This window comes from Gossypium hirsutum, chromosome D08, assembly GCF_007990345.1.
Source record: "Gossypium hirsutum isolate 1008001.06 chromosome D08, Gossypium_hirsutum_v2.1, whole genome shotgun sequence".
NCBI lineage: Eukaryota > Viridiplantae > Streptophyta > Magnoliopsida > Malvales > Malvaceae > Gossypium > Gossypium hirsutum.
In genome coordinates, this window is record NC_053444.1 from 1,508,674 (window position 1) to 1,528,721 (window position 20,048).

The window sequence follows — 20,048 nt, forward strand, 5'->3', positions numbered from 1 at the left end:
CTAATTGGCATATTTTTTAGATTAGTATAGTTATGCAAGGTTAAAATATGCTATAAGTCCTTGCACTAGTAAATTAAGAATTTAGTCCTTATGCTTTTATTTTCAAGAATTCAAATTTCAAAATTTTAGTTTAGTTGTTAACACTATTAATTGTATTTGTTAAATTGGTTGGTGTAATATTTTTTAAATAAAGAAGGTACCCATTTAGTAACAATATAATTAAAAACGTTTCAATTAACCTGAATTTAACAAAAATAATTTTTATAAGATTAACAATTTAACTTAAATTTTAAAATCTAAAAAAAAATTAAATTTTAAATTTATGAAAAATATAAAAACTTGCAATATTTTAATCATCTGCCAATTCAAATTTTAAAAGGTTCAAGATAATGCTCAAATGCATATTGTATTTTATCTAAGTCATTCGATTTTAAGTATTGAGCTCTTCTTTGTCAAAATGTTAAATAGGTCGAGTCATTTCAAGTTTAAATCGCTTAAAGTTTAATAAATTTCAAAACACTTGTTTGGCTATTGAAAGGTTGAGTTGCCATACTATTGACCCTAATACCATGTTCATAACAAATCCCTTTTTCTTCTTATTGTGCTTTGATTGCTGTTTATTATTTTTACATGGGAAATGAAATGAAACTACCGAATTCTATGCAATTTCATCCATTTGTTTACTTGGCCATATTAGAAATGGATATTTAAATCCATTGATATAGTCAATTTAATCCTTGCACTAGTAAAAAAATTAAATAAAGGTAAATTTTAACAAATTTTATTATTTAAAAAAAACTTGAAAGTTACTCTTTTTTTTTCCATTTTGCAATTCAATTTTAAATTAAATATTTGTTTTACATTACCATTTAAACAATAAATTTAACTCCGTTAAAATTGGATCTCATTTGATTCTTTTTTACAAATAAAGGGATTACATCAATATTTTCTACATCGAACCCAGTTCCGACCGGTTTGATTAAAATGTCATTTTTTAAAAAAAAATTCAACTGATTTGCATTAGTTCTAGATTTAACCGGTTCAAAGCTCTTCTCCCAATCGGTACCCAACAAGTTCCTGATCCACCCAATCCAGTTCAAATATCTTTGGATTGCATTGATCCATGTAATAGACTTAAAGGACTACTTTGAATCAGTCCCTATAAAATTTGACCAATGCCGCCGCTAGAGCAGGATTCATTTCAAAATCATGCATCAACAAGATTTATCAAGACATCCAATGACAATGCCGACACATGTTTAGAGCAATGATCAAAGCTCTCATCAATACTTTAATGACACGACTTCAAATTATGTCATCCTTTGTCTCCTTTTTCCAATGACAACATTATATCTTACAAGTCATTCATGTATTTGTGATGAATTCGCTTTATTATTATGGTGTTTTATTTATTTGTTCATATCGTTCAATCGTGTCCAAAATTGTCAAATCCAAATAATATAGAAATTAATTATCCAAGAAAGATAGACTTAAGACTAGAATTTATAATATTATTATCATTTTGGCCATTAATGGACTGAAGAAAGCAGTTAAAGTTTATTTAGGATTGCCAAATGCAAAGTGAAGCCTCTTAGCAAACCTGTCATTGAAAGCATATTCAAGACGCAGAAGTCCTAAAGGCGAGTTCAGTCGGATGCCAATCCCGTATCCGTATCCACTCCCACACTTATTCCTCGCACCGGCTGGATTCCCTACAAAAACCGACCTCAACCAACATATGTTAGTTTGCACAAGGAATTTCATAAAAAAACCCAATCCATTATAAAATTGAATTCATTTTAAAAGACAATAACTTAGATCCAAAAAGACCCGAACTTGATCCGAATTTTCTTCGGCCACCAGATTTCACCTACAGGTGCTTGTATCATACCATTTCTAATTGTTTTTTCTACCAAAAAAAAAAAACTTACCTGGCACATTGGGGCCTGACCATAGATCATGTCCATAATCAGAAAAAATAACTCCTTCCACAGGCCCTAGCTGCACAACAGCAATCGATAAAAGAATAAAAATTAAGCTATTATGTAGAAATCTCTCGAGCTATGTTACTTGGACTACAGAGTGAGTGTCGAATATGAAAATGAGTCCAACAAAGGAATTTGATACTTCAGGAAAATAAAGAGTCATAACAACATAGCTCACAAAGCTCAAAATCATGTAGAATCAAGGTGAAAGGTCTCAAACAAAGGCAAGTGGAAGCAATACAAAATCCGGACCTAAATATTCAAGCAAAAATAAGAGGCAGAATTGTTAAACACCTACCATTTTTAAAGAAACTTCACTGGAGCCAACTACGTAAGATCGACCAGAGCCTAAGGCACCTTCTTTATAACCTCTCACGCTGTTCGTTCCCCCAATAGCAAAGGCTTCATGAGGAGGAAAATTACCCACTACATGTCCACCCGACAATCTAGCAAGCAAAAACAGCACAAATCAGCAAACTATAACAATCTCTCTCCCTTCTCTACCTGAATTCTGTATAGGGGAGATATATTGAAGTTCACAGTCAAACCAACCAACCATTGAAAACTTAAGTTTAGAAAGCAAATTAAAAGATATAGAAATGTCAATTAATGATTATCCTCACAAATATACACAACAGAAGTGATCACATTTCACACCGTGTGCTAAGAAGTACATCGTATACAATGAACATAATACCTTAGAAGAAGACAGGCAGGACCAAGTTTAACACTTTTACTCGCACGAGCATTCACTCTGTTGAAGTACAGCCAATCAGGCAGGACAGGAAGTCCTTGTTCCATGTTAATTATAAACTGCAAAGGTAACAGAAATGAGGCCCATCCATATAATAAGTGATGGAAAACCACAGGGTACAGATGCTAACCATCGAGGATCCTTTGTTACCAGAACCAGGATAGACACACTCAACTTTGGCCAGTAACATATCGTCACATAACTTACCACTACATTAAAAAAGGGGATTTCATAGAAGATTAGCAGCAAATTAAACCATAAAAGTAATAACAAAAGCAAATTTAAGAGACACATACCTTGCCGTGAGTGGGCTGCCATAGAAGTCTTTAATAAGTGGATTTCTTTTTTCATCATGAGCACCTGAGCGCTAAAATATTAAAAACAAATCATATAACTGAGACATAAGCCTAATCCTTCCAAAAAAGAATATCAAATTCAGATTCAGAATGAAAACTAAATTTAAGGCATTACTTTTCACAAACTTAGTTTTGAAGAAAATTGAGAACGGATGCCTAGCTGACAAGGAAAAAGAACCCCTATCAAATCAAGTAGCAGGCTATACCTGAAAAAAGAGCCCAGCTGTTCCACTCCATTTTGGCCTGAGTGGTCGACTAAACTCTACACCGGCTGTTACATGGCCAATGCTGAGACTGCTATTACCATGTTGGTTGCCATGCACAAGTGTGCCAGAGCTTCTTGAATTCTAACATAACCAAAATAGCTCAGATAATAACCTATCTTTCAATCATGCAAAGCGTAAATTCAAAACCCACCTGAACAGTTATAGTTCTAGATGTCTGCTTGTCATTTCCTTCAATCCAGGGGTCTGTGTAGTTAATGCGGAATGTAGAGTCAATTTGGCCCCTCTCTAAGGAAACATTAAGCTTTTGGTTTTTTCCAAACAAATTTCTCTCGGAGTATGCAAAACTGCAAATAGGAAATAATAGAGTATGAGAGAAGATAAACAACATATCACATGCCTCAACATATATAGAGCAGAATATAATTCCTCTCTTTTTTATCTCAGTAACAATTATTGGAACTGAGAAAAGCAGAAAGTTCATAGTGACAAAACAAGACCATACGTGCACAGTAGCATATAAGAAAGCTTGCACCATAGAAACAGGAATAAAATAAGAAACCAAGATGATGGAGACAATTTAAAAGACCTCTTCAGTCCCTGTCAATTTCGAAATTGAGCAAATTGATCCCTCAAAAAAATTGAAGCAATTTAATCCTTGTCTTAGTTGCTCCCTTTCGAAATTTATAGGGATTAAATTGCTTCGATTTTTTTGAGAGGGACCAATTTACTCAATTTCAAAATTGAGAGGAACTGGAGTACCCTGGTTCTGAAACATGCAACCCCACAAAAGCAACTTCTATTATATCAACTACTATGCAAATAATGGCTTGATAAGGATCACTAAGAAATAAGAAACCCTTGTCCACAAGACTGACAACCAAAGGAATAGACCAAAGTTCTGATATGAGTAAAGGAATAAAATAACCAATGTGAACTACATAGCATTCAATAATTGAACTTGCTCCTTGAAGCATGGAAAGACATTCACAGAGATCAAACAAATCAATCATTTGCACTAATCACATTATCACAATGAACCCCAGATGAAGTAAGATGAATGGAAAAACTAATCAGGCAGAAAAGCAGCATGCTATTACCTTCCAAAGAGTCCTGATAAGAGGTCACTTGTAATCCTACAAAATTAAAAATCACTTCAATAAATGTTCATTTAGATATACTATAGTATAATGAGCATTAAGTCTGGCAACTAAATTACGTGAGGGTAGAAGCTAGGACATGTATTTTAATTCAACTAGTCTTACCCACTAGATATTCCAGCACCAGCAGAAAAACGACCACTTGGACGTTCAACAACATTCATTATCAAATCAACCTTACCAGCATCTACAATGTTGCACAATCCAAACAACAATCAACAAGTAAATACATAGAAAAGCACTCAAAATATTAACACGAAAGCACCATAATAATATGACCAAGTAAGTTCAGGGTAATGCCCTAGGACCATACCCTAAGCACAATTATTGCATAATATTTGTGGTTAATGTTAATCCATAATAATATTCCACAATATAATTCCAAAAACATTCTTGTTATAGCATAATTATGTGTTTGAAAATTCAGCTTTAAGTCAGGTAAGGTCCTCGGCAAGAAACAATGACTAAAAACTAAGGAGATTGCACATCAAATACATTTTCCAGGAATTAGCTTAACCATTTTGTCAACCAGCTCAGCATGCCTCAGAATACTATATCCAGTATTTGCATGCATGTGTCTTTAAAAGATATATTTCCTCACCTCCAGCTGATTGAGGAAGGATACTGACATCCATGAGACCCATAGCTGATATAGCATCCACATCTCTTTTTCCTTGAAGCCTACTATACACCTGTAGGATGATAATTTAAATGAAGCAATCCAAGTTAGTTGGGACAAATGGCAATTTCCATGGGAGAAAAAGTACAAGGAGGCCCTTACACTAGGAGCCAAATTGCATTTTGGCCCTTCTACTAAAAAATGAGCAAATTAGTCCCTGTAAGTTAGATCAACGAGCAAACTGGCCTTTCTATTGAAATTCTGTTCATTTCTACTGTTAAAAATTGGTCTTTATATGCCAGCATAAGGTATATGTGACACATCAGGTGTAACTGTCTAGTTATTCTATCAACTACATCAGTTTTTAACAGTAGAAATAGATGAAAATTTTAATAAAAAGGGTCAAATTACTCTTTAATCTAACATATAGGGAATTTCCCATTTTTTGAGTAAAGGGGGAAAAATGTTATCTAACTCCTAGTACAGGGGCCTCTATGATACTTTTACCTTCCATGGGCATACTCTTGGATTAGAATAGACAATTCTTTAAGACTTTTCATCAATTAAATGCTCATTTATGTACAAAAAGCTAGATCTAGGGTCACACCTGCCCCTTCTTGGTTGTGAGTTGCCTAAGTATTGTTGCAGGCTTTGTCTTCCCCTTAGTTGGTTCACCACTGAGACAACATCAAAACATTTCTGGTCATACATCACATCCTAACACTACTAAATTAAAAAGCTTTATATGCATGTTTGTGAAAGCACCTATTTAAGTAAATGCACACCCAGGTGCAGGTAAAGCAAACTGAAGGGAGGTTCTTACGTCTTTCGATCAAGGAAATGTACAGATATATCATCGACCTCTGATTCTGCAACTTTTAACCTAATGATACCCCCAGAGAAGATGTCAACTCCATAAACCTATAAGGTCAAAGAACAGTTTGTTGAACATGATTATATTTAAAGATCAATGAAGAGAACATTAGCATCTCCAGTTAAAGAAGGCAAAGCACTAACCAAACCAAGAAGACCACGGTCCATATACCATCCATTGATAGAACTAATTACTTGATCTAATCGCTTGAGATTTACCACTTTTCCTGCACAATTTGACACCATAAATGAAAATAACGAAGGCGTAGCATGACCAAAATTAGAAAGCAGTTCATTAATCAGATAATCTAAAATGTATGTACATCCATACTTAAGAATGCAAAAAGAAAACCTACCATGTCCATCACGAAAAGCATTCTCAAGAAACTTTGATGGCAAAACATTAGCTCCTTCACAGACCAATCCACGTAACTCTTGGTTTGGTTCAACCTTATGCCACAAGAACCCAATTTCGATTAAATCAGTTATATATACACATAAGATATACGCTTATATTGCTCAAAACAGAAACAATATGACAATGAAAATAAACTATGACACATGTGGAAAACCAACCAAAACCAGCATTGCTCCTTTTACTCATTCCACATTGTATCTCATTGCATGAAGGTTTCCTAGCAACACTCTATGAAGTAACCATGTGCTCTGCTTTCCTGGAAACAGTTGCCAACAAAGGCAGAAAGAAGGTGGCACAATGCAGCCAATTCACCCCTTGAGTGCCAAAGAGATCAACCACCCCAAGCCCCCAACTCTACACTGATCATATTGAGCTAAGTGTATAGGTCTATGTACACGTATGAAGAAATAGCATTAGCAGCCGCTGTTCTGCAGTAGCAACAGCCTCAGTGTCTTCAATAGGCTGCTTATTGAGAATTTGAATCACACTTAGTGCCAGGGGCGAAGCTAGAGGCGGCAGGCAGCGGCCCTGGCCCCAAAAATGAAAAATTATCTTTAGTCCTTTGAGTATTTTGTAAAGTTTAAAGTTAATTTAATGATAAAATTACATTTTGCCTGTCCTAAAATTTAAAATTCAATTATGCTCTCTCCAAAAAAAAGTTTATAGTTAAGCCCTTAAAATTTTAAGATTTTACATTAATACAAGGACTCTCGAAAATTTATAATTCAAATTCGTCCCCCAAAAAAATCTAACTTCGCCCCCTGCTTAGTACGATGTAAAAGCCACACAACGTAGCAGTCTGCTACATGTGACATTTTCAACTTCAAGAAAAAAAATACATTCAAAAACTCTAATTATGAAGAAATAGCTTTGGATAGCATACTTGAAACACCAATCTGATACCGTCCCGCGAGTCAACAGCCACAGGCGTACACGACGAGAAATAGCCGCTATCAATGATCCGGTCCACATCTTCTTGTATCTCCCAGGCCGTCAATGCTGAGTTAGCTCCGCAAGCTTTCAACGCGTTAAGAGCTTCCATTTCGAGGTCTTTCCTCTCCAATTCGTCTCCATCTTTGTTCCTAACCAGAACCTCACCAACTAGGACTCTGTCCTCGCCGTACCGACCTGCCGTTGCCAAATGTCCATCCTGAGTCGACTCTGTCGAGTCCGGTTGAGTCAACGACAACGAAGCGGAATACAATAGAGGCGATCTACCAATGCTTTGTTTTTCAGCTGCGAGAGACACCGATGCGAAGCATAACAAGGGAGATCTTCTGGTACTCGAGCGAACTCCTAACTCAGACTGAGCTGACACATTGAATTGAGTCAAGTGATGTTTTACATTGTTGAAGCGATTCCTGAGCGAGTCAATGAGTTGAAACGCCAAGTGACGGGTTCCGGTGAGTTGAAAAGCTGGAGTTTGTGAGAGAGGGATTTTGAGGGGAGAAGAGGTGAAGGAAACGCCGTCGTTTTGACGCATTACTGATGAAAAACAACCGGAGATTGTGAAATGAGATCGAGATTCAATTTGATTGCAATAAATACTGTGAAAACATTAAAAAGAACTGATCGGGAAATAATTTTTGGGTTTGAAAACTTCGAGGGACATCACCAAAATTTTATTTTTTTTAATTATTACAAATATGGTTTTTAGTTTTTTAGTCCTTCAAAATCTCGATAATTACATTGTGTCCGTCTAATTTCGAAATCAAGTCAAATTGGATAGTAATCATGGGGCAAAACTCTTTTCAACATTGTTTTCAGAATCGAAATGAACTAGTTGAATTAGGTACCAATCTAAAATAAAGGGTCAGCCTGATTGGGTCAGTTGGACCGATTCATCAAATTGATCAATTGAACCAACAGTTAAATCGATTAAATCAATTTTTTTTTTGTTTTTAATAATTTATTCAATCGAACTACACGAACGACTGAACCAAGATGATCTAATATTATTTTTGAAGGTGAATGTACATGAAAGGTCCCTCTATTATAGGAACTTGATCAAATTAGTCCCCCACAATTAAATGGATCAATTTAACCCCTATACAATTAAAAAAAATCAAATAAAGTCAAATTAGAATAGAATTAATATTTATGCATCATTTGTTTACTAGTGTAATAACATGATTGAAAACAATTATTTATTACATATGTATTATAATAGTTAAATAAAAAATAAAAAATGATTAGTATCATTTTAAACTTGAAACTAAAAAGATAAATAAAAACTCTTGTAAAAAATTAAATCTGTTCAAATTATATGAAAAATATTACTAATTAAATTAATTTATTGCTAGCTTATATATTAACATACGTATAAAAAAAACCTAAGCATCTATTTAGCAAAATTAATATTTTTAAACTATATATTTTTACAAATGAATTTTAATTTTAATTTTAATTTTATTATAATTTGAACTCGTTTAATTTTTTTAATAATATGTGGACTAAATTAATCCATTTCAAGTCTAATTATATTGAAAAGGATTAAGGGTGAGTTTGAATTGGCGGTGCGTTTACCTGCTGTTAGTGTAAAAATAGCGATAGCAGTGAGATTAGATACTGTAGTAATACTGTAGCGTGAGACAAAAAGTAAGCTAAACGCACCGCACCCAATTGCCCATCCAAACCCACCCTCAATTTCTATTGTCTTTTCCTACGTTCCTCGTAGGGTACTATGATGGTACATTGTCTTGGAGGGGCCTCTCTGGCATCCTTGTGTGTACTGCTCACGACGGACAGTGATTTATTGTCGGTTAAAATTTTTCCGGTGATTGTAATGCAATAAAATCTTTTATCTTATAACCGGCAATTAATTTCACCGCCACTATTATTTTTAATCTTACTAAAGATAAATGCATTGCCCATCTAAAAAAATAAGAGTCTTAGTGAGTTTAGACTCCAAGACACTTCCCCTCTTATCTATGAACCTCTAGGTACCAGAGGTACCGAGCGTCTGCCAACATAACAGATAAACAATATCTTTACAGACATACAATCAGTGTAAAGAAAAAATTACACAAGAATTTAGTCCCTCTACTATTAAATAGGTGAATTTAGTCCTTGCATTATTTAAAAAGAATCAAATAAGAGTATAAGACCAAATTGAAATAGAGTTAATATTTTAGTTTAGTTTGAATAATTTAAGTTCCAAATTTTGTTAACTGAAAAGCCAATTCAATCTAAATGCGTGTGCTTGTGTGTACATATACACATAAAAACTAAAAATCCATAGCACAAAAATGATAATTTGATCATTAAACAGGAGGTTCTTGGTAAAGCCAAAAACCAAAAACCAAAAAAACCCTATAATATTGAATCATCTCTATCTTGTGTTGGATAAATTACTAAAGTTTACCAACTAGCCAGTTGTTTCTGGATTTTAGAATTATTAGAAGATTTACCCCCTTTGTCTTTGTAGGAATTTCTAGATGTGCTATTCTTATGATGCCCTTTGCGTGCTGCTGCCATCGCCCGTCGTCTCTGCTTCGCCAAGCTCTTCACGAGTTCAGTGTCATCATTTTCGTCACCCTGCAACATCAAAACTAGCATTAGCAATCTGCTTCTCTATCAACAACCTTATCATAATCTTATGCAAGAAAGCCATTCGAGACGAAAAGCCAAAAAACCAAACCAACAAAGATGCAGCTTATATATTCAAGAAAATATAGATTAGAACGTAGCTGGAGCAAAGACAAATACATATATATACCTCATTGCTGCTCAAGTTTTGACTTTCAGGATCACCTCTCTGGCCTACTTCAGGGCTTTGGAGGTTTTCAACTACTTGACCTTCCTCGTTACATCTTGAAGTTGACTCTTCCTGAATCATTTTTTGATAATCAGTATCCACATTCGCATAACTCAGATTCATGTTCATAATCCAAAAGTACCGGAATAACACACCTGATCTAAGTGCAATGAATCAAAGCCCTTTATATTTGTTTGACATAACTCAGAATCATGTTCACCATCAGAAACATCATCCTCTTCAACATCACCTTCAATGAACTGCAAAAAAGTAGCATTGGCTGCAATCATTATGTATGACATCCTATGAAAGTCTGAAAGACTGAAAATTTAAACATGGCATGCTTATAAAATAATTAACCATTACATAAAAAAAGAACACCCAAAATGGTAAAAATTAAAGTAATGCTTCACCGTACGTACTTTCTGAATGTCATCCTCATCTTTTCTCGTAAATCCACTTGCAGCAAGCTCCTTGTCAAGAAAACCAGCAGTTTTGGTTATTGAAGAAAAGGAAGGTCTGCTACTTTCATCATCATCAATATCATCAGAGCATTCTTCAAAGGACAAGTTGAACCTAGAAAAAGCATTGGAATGATATAAAACACAGAAATTGTGGTGTTTAAATACAAGACGAGGTTATTTACTATGGCCAAAATAACTACGACCTTTGGAATATAACAATGCCAACAGGTTATACATAATCATCATATCATTATCATATAAAATGTAATATTAAATTAGAAAAGAAATCGCTGACCTCTTGCCAAAAAACTTAAAAATGCATTCTATATCACGATCAAAGTACCTGATAACAGAAACTTGGAAAAATAAGTATATAACAACTAATTCACAAGTAAAACGAGCACAAGAACTGGGAATAGCATACATCTGCGCATTACGGTGTGAAACAGATACCATTTGGGGAAAATCAATCATTGTCACTTTCTCATCATCATCAATCTACAGAGGAAAATTCAGAAAACATATTATTAAATTAATTAAAGGAAAACTGAACCAATTTAATGACATGATCTTACTAAAGTTGTAAGTGTGCCTCAAAGGCTTACCATTATGTTAAATTCATTGAAGTCACAATGAATGAGACCATGTTCTGCCAGACGAACAACAAGGCCAATGATTGTTTCAAAAACTGTCTCTGGATTTTGCAACTGTTTCACCTGAACACTGCATTATGCAAAAGAAACTAATAATCCAAGACATCTAAGCCAAAAGACAGTTAAAGTGCCTAAATGTCTAAAGAGAGAAAGATAAGAAAAGAAAAAGGGGGGAAAGCAGAGAGTAGCCATCAACACATGATGAAGATAAACCTAAAGTTATCTGCAATTCTAACAGCGCAGAGAAAAAACATTTAAAACTGCAACACCAATTAACATTATCATAGTGTCATCGGTAAAATTGGTTTATTGAAACAACCAAGCATGCTCTCATCAACTCTTGTGAACTCATTTCATGAGAAATAGGATGAAAAGATTATAATTCCATTCACTTTTTCCAACTATCAATTTTGTTCATTCACTTCAAACTATAGATGCTAAAGCCACTTGACATGCATGCAACAGGATTATAAGCAAACAAATGCAGAGGATTAAGGAGAAACCCTTACAGCGGATAACCTTGGATAAGTGACATAACAACACAATGTCTATTACAGTCCACAGCATTTGGTACGGGAAAACCATGCTCTTCCAAAGCCTGCATAAGCAAAGCGCATGCATAAGTCCCAACTTTGTTTGCTACAAGAAAGAAGCAAAGCAGGTAATGGCAAAAAAAAAAACCTTCATAAACGCAAATTCCTTGAGTGCAGCTAACCGAGACAAATAGAGCCAGTTAAAACTACTACGATGTCTCAAGTAATCACGCTTAGATTTGACAGCCCTAAAGGACGTTCTACCGAGCCTATGCAACTTCATTGCCATCACAGTACCATCTTCATTGGAAACCTCAAAGATATCTTGAACAAGCAAAACGTCAGATAATTTCAGCAACTGCCATGAAATATTAAAATACACAAACTGGTAGATTTTGATAGAAAGAGTTACCGGACTCTTTGCCAACCCCAATTTGACGACCAACAGCAGTAAAGACTCCGCGGTTGACCATGGTTTTAATGGCAAGGAAATCATAGCCAAGGTACGTGAGACGAAAGCCATCATCTAAATTTAAGACAGAAAAAAAGCTCTAAAAGTCATTCAATAGCAAAATACATAATTGTTATGCTAGATTATTGCCTTTGCTACTTACTTTAAGCTACTTGAAAAGTTCAGATAAGGCAAAACTAAAACAATAATCTGATTAAAATGTAAACCAATTCCAACATGCTTATTCTTCATAAAAGCATGCACTTCATTTTTCCAGAGATAAATAGAAAAATAACATTCAACCACGATCTTTAAACATAAGAAAGAAAAATGAATGAGGGTAAAAACGAACATTTGGAAGAATCATGGTGCACTAGCTTATGCTTGAGTAAGTTCTTCAAGACCTTATAAGTGCCTCCATGCCTGCAATTATCATTAATACATTTTATTATTCACAAATAAAAAAGGCATAATTAGTTATAAATCAATATAATATTATAATTACTTGAGGGAAGCAATACGACCGATGAGGTCTGAGGGCACGATTTCATGCTGAAAAAGAAAAATAAAAATAAGTAAAAATTAATGATGAAAATAAATTTCAAAAAGGAAATAAAAGCAAAAAGTAAATTCACATTTCTCATGCCCATCTCGACAGCAGTTAGAACCCTAAAATCATCTTTGGAGAGATATCTCAAAACATCGACATCCAACTTCATCTTGTTCTTTCTTCTTGATGATTTATTCTACTCCTACTTCTGCTTCAAAACAAGCATTTCAATTGAGCAAACGAAGCCAACAGTGAAGCGACATAATACAGACAAGAGATTGAAAGAAGAAAAAGCCAAAAACCCGAAGTTTTGTTTTTTAAGTAGTGTTGGTTTGAGCCTGGAAGATTTCAATTAAACTTAAGGTTTGGATTATTTAGGTTTTAAACAGATTCTAATAAGATTTTTAATGTTTTTGCAAGCCTAGTAAAATTAGAAATCACACATTAACATAAGGAAAATTTTTCATATAAAAATTTAAAAACTCCATAAGTGCCATATAATTTTTCATATAGGGGCATGCATTTGGTTGGTTCAGTTTTTATATGGTAATAACCAAATAAACCGACTAATTATACAAACTGAAATAACCCAACCGATTTGAAGAGTGTAACCAAAATAACCAAACCGAATAAGACTGGTTCGGTTTGGTTTATCAGTTTTTAATTGCAAGTGAGTCCAACTATAATGATGAAACAGTCAAACTCATACTAATGAGGTTAAAATGCCTGGAACATTGGTGAAAAAGAATCAAAACTCAAACGAAAATTCACCATATGATTTAGGAAGACATTTAATTAAGCATAAAACATACTGAGAACCAATTCCATCAAAGATACTCCATTACTTCATCTATTTCTTATTCTTATGAACACTTTCGTTCTCTTATTCGAAATCCTCTTCAATCTTCACAAAGACTGCAAAAAGGTCTCCATTTTGATTCATAAAAAAATAAAAATAAAAAAACTATTATCATTAACCCAAATCCAGCACTACAGCAGAGAATCAATACTAGTCGACAACAAAGATCCTGATATATATACTGTTCACTTGCATGTTACCTTTGTGGTCAAGGCGTGAAAGACGATGATGGTGGAGCGGTGGAGGACGAATGAAGTACGATGGTGGCGGCCTGGTGGACGCCGGAAGGTGGTGAGTGTGACCGTGTGAGTGTGTTGGGCTGTCGGCACTGGGAATTTTGGGGTTTTGGGAGATTAGGGACTAGATTTAGACGTTTTGCTTGGTTTTTATTGTTTAGGCCTCTTAGGGTTTTTTTTTTCTTTTTTATTAAATTATGTATGTAATATGAGTTAATTTTAGGGTAAACTAACTAGTTAGTCACCTAACTTTTAGAAGCTTTCATTTTAATCATCCAAAATGAAATTTTTGTAATTTGGTCACCCAAATTTTAGGGGACTTTCATTTTAGTCACCCAAGTATTAAATCTCTTACTGCAATTAGTTGTACACCTCACATCATGTTTATATTTTCATTTTGGTCTCCCAACTTTTAGGTTGCTTTCATTTTAGTCACCCGAAAAATATTCTTTTAAGTATTGATTGGGGTAAAAAAAGCAGTAGAAGCTAAAATAATACACAAAAATTGTTAAATTGTACTTATTTATCCCATTATAAAAAATTCTTTTTTTAATGTCGAAATTTTAAATTTCAAAACATCAAAATAAATCGAATAATTTGCTGAAATTTTTTATTCGTTGATAACATCAATCATTTGTTACTGTAATATTAAAATTAATTAATTTAATTTCCTTTTAAATTTTAAATTTTAAATTTTCATTTTATGTTTCCAGATTACCCTTAATGAAATCAACTCGAATAACTCATATTTAATAATTGTCTATGAAACTTGAATTTCTGATGATTATATAATCTCAAATTTTCCATTCTAAGCTAAAAGTAAAAGAAACAATACTTGTAGTTAATTAAATTAATTGTTTGTTCTTTGTTTGGGTAAATAAGTGATAAAAAAATTACGAGTTTTGTTTGGGATGGAAGATACAATTAATTAAATTAATTAATTGCAAGGATTTTATTTGCTTTTACCATGGAAGATTCAAAATCATATAATAATAAAAAGTTGGATTTCTTAGACAACTATTAAAGACAATAATTTTCATTGATAATTTTTTCAAATAATTTCAAAGCATCAAAATAAACGATTCAAAAGAAATTATCCATTGATAATGTCAACTATTTGTTACTATAAATTTGAATCTTGATATTTAAAAATTTATATTTCAAAACCTAAATTTAGAATTTTCGACAATTGGATAAACAAGTAAATTTTGACAAATACTTAAAAAAAATATTTTTTTTCACTCTTGCTCTAGTTTTAGTTTCTACCACTTTTGCTCTTTAATCTTTGATTTTTTTTCACTCTGATCAATACTTAAAAAAAATATTTTTTTGGTGACTAAGATGAAAGCGACCTAAAGTGAAAGTGTAAACATGATGCGGAATGTATAATTAATTGTTTTTGGAGATTTAACGCTTGAATAACTAAATGAAAGCACCTTAAAAGTTGGGTGATCAAATTACAATGATTTCATTCAGAGAGACCAAAATGAAAACACCCTAAAAGTTGAGTGACAAACTAGGTAGTTTATCATTAATTTAATTATAAAATTAAGGGTAAACTACACTAATAGTCACCCAATTATTAATAAACTTATTACTTTGTCACCCAACTATAAAAAGTTGCAAAATGGTCACACAACTAACTCTCGACATATACAAATTTAACCTTCAATAACACAAAGAGAAAGCAAATCTGAAAAAAAAAACTAAATTACACTGTGTAAATGTTGAGAGTTCATTTTTTTTAGAATCAAGACTAAATTGATATAATTTATAAATGTTGATGATTAAAGTTGCTATTATGTCAATTTTAAAAGTTGTAATTATTAGTAATAAAAAAAAATTGAATAGTTGGTGATCATTTTATAACTTTTGATAGTTGGGTGACCAAAAGATAATTTTATTAAATTAGGTGACTACTAATGTAGTTTACCCTTAAATTCATCATTAAATTAACTTGGGTTGAGTTGGGTTTATAGATTTATATTTGGGTTGGGTTTAGTTTATATATATTTAGGGGGGTTGGGTTGGGTTGGGTTAAGTAAAATGATATTGGGTTGGGTCTAAAACTATTTATTAATTTTAAAAAATCAAAATCAGTTTATTTGATTATTTCTGTTTGAGTTTCAAAAATCGAAAATTGAACTGGTTTAATTATTTAAATCAATTTAGTTAATCGAATTAACCAAAAACTTTAGGTTTATTTGATTCAGTTGGATCAGTTTAACCAATTTTTTGCACCCTAAGTACCAGATGTAGGCAGGTTTATGTATTTGTAGAGTCATTGGTGGATCATATTCATATACCTATGCTTAAATATGTATTGAATACGAATGTCACACACAGATACTTCGAAAAAGAAAACAAAGAATCAGAACAACATAAATTAAATGTCCGGAACTATTAATAATCTCTCCTTATCATTATTACTCGAAAACTTGGGTCATAAATAAAAGGTTAAAATGTGCCCATAGTTTTTGTACTTTTCAAAAACTAAGAATTTAGTCCATATATTTGTATTTATAGAAATTTAGTACCTCTACTTTTTAAATTTTAAAATTCAGGTCCAACTATTAACATTTTTTTGTTAAATTTATTGTTACCACATTTTGAAATAAAAAAACTAGTCATTTAGTAGCAATGTAATTAAAAAAAATGTTGTAATTAACTTAAATTTAATAAAAAATAACAGTGTTAACAGTTGAATCTGAAATTTAAAATTTAAAAAGTAGAGAGACTAAATTTCTAGAAATACAAGTACAGAGACCAAATCCCTAATATTTGAAAAGTACAAAGACTACAGGCATATTTTAACCTAAATAAAAATGAGCAAGAAAGAGATCTTTATATATCTAGCAACTTTCAAACAATGTTGTAGAAATTAGATCATATGTGGAATTAGACCCACTCATGGACTGACGACTAATCTAGGTCCGAAGGTCTGTCCGAAAAATAGAAGGTTAGGCATGAATACAAAACTTGAAAATGAGTTTGGGTAAAATTTAATACCCATTTTCTATATGGGTCAAGCATTGGGCAAGATCTTTTGCCCTGCCTGAATATATTATGTTATGAAAAATGATTATATTAATTATATATGTTAAATAATTAATTTTAATTTTATATTTATATTAAATCATTAACCCAATAACAATTAAACTCGTTACTCAAATCTAAAAGAAGAAAAAATACTTTCCCAACTAAATAACCCATCCCAAAATATAAAATTTTTAAATATATATTTAATACAATAAAATATTTATTATATTTATTTGAGTTTTAATGTGTTAGAAAACTTTTTTAGCATTTTTAGTGCATTTAGTGTATTATATATATTTAAATATTTTTAATCAAAAACTAATTTACAAAATCAATTATGAGGGAGCCAAATCGAGTCCGGGTTTACCTTTTTTAAATTGGATTGAGCTTGGAAAAACAGCCCATTTTTCAAATCGAGTCCAGGCTTGAAATTTTGATCTAAATACCTTGTATAGGCCCGGTCCAAACCTAGCCCAGCCCAACCATGAGCATTTCTAGATAGAACTAGTTAGATCAATAAAAAAATCAGTCTAACTGTTGAACTGTAATACCCCAAAGGGAAATTTTGAGTTATGTCAACATTAGGAAGTATATTATGACATATTAATTCAAGAAATGATTAAATAGCAAAAGTGAGAAAAATTTTGTTGCCCAAGAGTAAATACTCAAAATTTGAGGGGTTAAAATTTAAATATGAAAAAGTTGAAGGACTAATAGTGCATATATTTTAAGGGTAGAATGATCTAGAAACTAAGGAAAATGGAAGAATTATGACCAAATTGAACAGGTGAAGAATTATGATGGACTAAATTGCAATTTTACCAAATTAAATGATGACTCAAGGATGGAATTTTAAAAGATCATAAAAGGCAAAATGGTCAATTAGAAAGAGAGAGAACTCTAGAAGGCAATGATGAGAGAACTCTAGAAGGCAATGTTGATATTAGAGATATTTTGATGATATTTTATAATTATTTAATTAGATCATTATTATTTTATTAATATTTTAATGAGATATTTTATTATTGTTTTATTTGGTATAAAGGGAAGAAAGATGAAGAATTTTCATCATCTTTCCATGCATCCACGTGAGAAGAGAAGAGAAGAAAGAAATTTTCCTTTCTTTACAATTTAATCTTTTTACCAAAAATTCACCATTTTCACTTAAAAATCAAAAGAATTTTTATAGCTACCAAGAGAGAAAAATAATAAGGAAACAATGGGGAGCTAGAATATGAAGTTAGATTCAAGAAATACAAGCTCGAGGAGAGAGAAAATCAAGTTAAATATTGAAATCAATAGGACAAGGTAAGAACATCAAGATTTCAATATATTTTTGAGTTTGATATTATTGAAAAAGTATGAAAATGATGTTAAAGTAGAGTTTTATTATATAAGGTTCTATGTTCTTGATATGTTAGTGAAGGGAAATAAGAGGAAGTGATGGGAAATATTGTAGAGAAAGGAAATGAGGGTGTTATAAATTTGGTTATCAACATTTTACATTAAAACAATTTTGGACAGTAGCAGTAGTCTGACTTTGAAAATTCACCAAAAATTGTATAAATTAAATTAGAGGTTAGTTAAAGTATTAAATTAAATTCTATTGAGTCTATATTTACATAGAAGAAAAGGTGTAAGTAAAAGAATTTCATATTGTGAGATATATGAATTTTTGTGAGACAAGGTCAGATTGATTTCGGGTTCCCCTGTTCTGACTTTGGAAAATCATCAAAAGTTGTAAAAAAATAATTAGGGGTTTAAATTTATATTTTTAAATTCTTGATGAGTCTATTTTCAAGGAAAACAAACGGAAACATCATCCAAACCCCATACTAAGAGATAACTAATTTTTAGTGTAAGCAAAGGTCAAAGCTGCCAAACAGCAGAACAGGGATAAATTTGAAGATTTTACTGTACTTATTGGCTAAACTATAAATTCTAAAAATTTTATGGTTGAAAGATATTTGAGTGTAATTTCAAAAACATCAAGCGAATCTTAATTTAGAATTTTGTAGCTCAAGATATAAATAATTTATTGACTATGACTCAAGTGGACAACTTTGATATGAACATAAGTAAATAGTAGAATTATAGATAATATTACATATAAGCATGTTATATACATTAAGGATGTTGAATGGAGAGGAGGAGGATGAAAACATATGAATATTCAACTAGCATGGGTTTCATTAAAAATGGCTAATTTGCATGTTTTAGGCTCATGGGCTAAATTAAATAAAAGTAAAATTTTAAGGGTAATTTTGTAAAAATGTAAAAATGACCAAATTGAACAAAATGAATTATTTTATTGTCTAAATTAATATATTGAAAGAAATTATTAATATCAAGTGGGTTTAGAGCTTTAATTTTGTTGTATGATGATATTATAAAGTGATTTTGTTAAATATTGATGTTAGGATCAAATTGTGAAAATGGTTAAAATATTAGGGTTTGGTATTAAATTTTTGTTTTATTAAGGGCTGTTTGATAGCTTAGAATAGTTGGATAATTATTAATTGAGGAAAATTAGTTGATTTGATAGATTAATTAGTTAAGGGACTAAATTATAAAAGTTGTAAAAGTTGGGGTAATTATGTAAATTTAAAAATTTGAAGGGTATAAATAGTGAAATGAATTGGAACTGAAATATATGCTAATGAATGGGTAATTTTATATTTTAGATCAAGATTTCGTAGATACCCGTGAAAAAAGAAAAATAGCGGAATAGTTCATGAACTCCTGCAATTATTACAATTTAATTAAGGTAAGTTTGTATGGTTAAAATTTAATGTTTATTTATTAAATTGTTGAATGGTATTATGTATTTATTCATATCTATTACTGAAAACAAAATTATTGTTAAATTATGGAATTGAATTAAATGTTCAAAACAAATGGAACGCGGGATTGAGTACAATCGTTCTGTGGTAAAGGATGAATTGACGGATAAGACCATAACTAGGTTATGACACTATGAACGTAAGACCATGGTTTGATCATGGCAGTGTTTATATGTAAGACCATAGTTGGGCTATGGCATTCTGATGATAAGACCATAATTGAGTTATGGCACTATGAACGTAAGACCATGGTTGGACCATGGCAGTGTTTATA

The 20,048-nt window shown here is 32.0% G+C and overlaps 2 protein-coding genes across 3 annotated transcripts; both read right to left on the reverse strand.

Annotated features, from left to right (window-relative positions):
• Positions 1 to 1,370: 1,370 nt before the first annotated feature.
• On the reverse strand, positions 1,371 to 7,990 carry LOC121220163 (outer envelope protein 80, chloroplastic). Its single transcript, XM_041099434.1, has 16 exons — positions 7,273 to 7,990; positions 6,328 to 6,421; positions 6,116 to 6,198; positions 5,922 to 6,019; positions 5,706 to 5,775; positions 5,081 to 5,171; positions 4,585 to 4,666; positions 4,420 to 4,455; positions 3,513 to 3,666; positions 3,302 to 3,442; positions 3,036 to 3,106; positions 2,870 to 2,948; positions 2,683 to 2,798; positions 2,284 to 2,431; positions 1,932 to 2,001; positions 1,371 to 1,712 (listed from the first exon to the last, which is right to left on the reverse strand). The coding sequence occupies exons 1-16, from the start codon at positions 7,870 to 7,872 to the stop codon at positions 1,558 to 1,560; spliced, it is 2,088 nt and encodes a 695-aa protein (XP_040955368.1). The 5' UTR covers positions 7,873 to 7,990; the 3' UTR covers positions 1,371 to 1,557.
• Positions 7,991 to 9,506: 1,516 nt separating this feature from the next.
• On the reverse strand, positions 9,507 to 14,056 carry LOC121220164 (serine/threonine-protein kinase rio2). Of its 2 annotated transcripts, XM_041099435.1 has the most exons (14): positions 13,857 to 14,056; positions 12,883 to 13,005; positions 12,753 to 12,799; positions 12,600 to 12,670; positions 12,209 to 12,322; positions 11,945 to 12,120; positions 11,773 to 11,861; positions 11,216 to 11,333; positions 11,035 to 11,108; positions 10,906 to 10,953; positions 10,569 to 10,722; positions 10,302 to 10,406; positions 10,108 to 10,218; positions 9,507 to 9,926 (listed from the first exon to the last, which is right to left on the reverse strand). In XM_041099435.1, exons 2-14 carry the CDS (start codon positions 12,964 to 12,966, stop codon positions 9,750 to 9,752), a joined length of 1,368 nt encoding a protein of 455 aa, XP_040955369.1. In that variant the 5' UTR covers positions 12,967 to 13,005; positions 13,857 to 14,056; the 3' UTR covers positions 9,507 to 9,749. The 2 variants fall into 2 exon arrangements, with proteins under 2 accessions (XP_040955369.1, XP_040955370.1); XM_041099436.1 differs by lacking the exon at positions 12,883 to 13,005 and having other exon boundaries at positions 13,857 to 14,055.
• Positions 14,057 to 20,048: the final 5,992 nt, after the last annotated feature.

What these genes read in the sequence shown, in the direction of transcription:
- LOC121220163 (XM_041099434.1), bottom strand. Translation starts at nt 7,872, where the DNA reads ATGCGTCAAAACGACGGCGTTTCCTTCACCTCTTCTCCCCTCAAAATC. An exon ending in TTATCAGGACTCTTTGGAAG is followed by an intron (nt 3,667 to 4,419) that starts GTAATAGCATGC and finishes TCCTATTTGCAG; the next exon opens with TTTTGCATACTCCGAGAGAA. An exon ending in GTAACAAAGGATCCTCGATG is followed by an intron (nt 2,799 to 2,869) that starts GTTAGCATCTGT and finishes TTACCTTTGCAG; the next exon opens with TTTATAATTAACATGGAACA.
- LOC121220164 (XM_041099435.1), bottom strand. Translation starts at nt 12,966, where the DNA reads ATGAAGTTGGATGTCGATGTTTTGAGATATCTCTCCAAAGATGATTTT. An exon ending in TGGGGTTGGCAAAGAGTCCG is followed by an intron (nt 12,121 to 12,208) that starts GTAACTCTTTCT and finishes TGCTTGTTCAAG; the next exon opens with ATATCTTTGAGGTTTCCAAT. An exon ending in TCACACCGTAATGCGCAGAT is followed by an intron (nt 10,954 to 11,034) that starts GTATGCTATTCC and finishes TTCTGTTATCAG; the next exon opens with GTACTTTGATCGTGATATAG.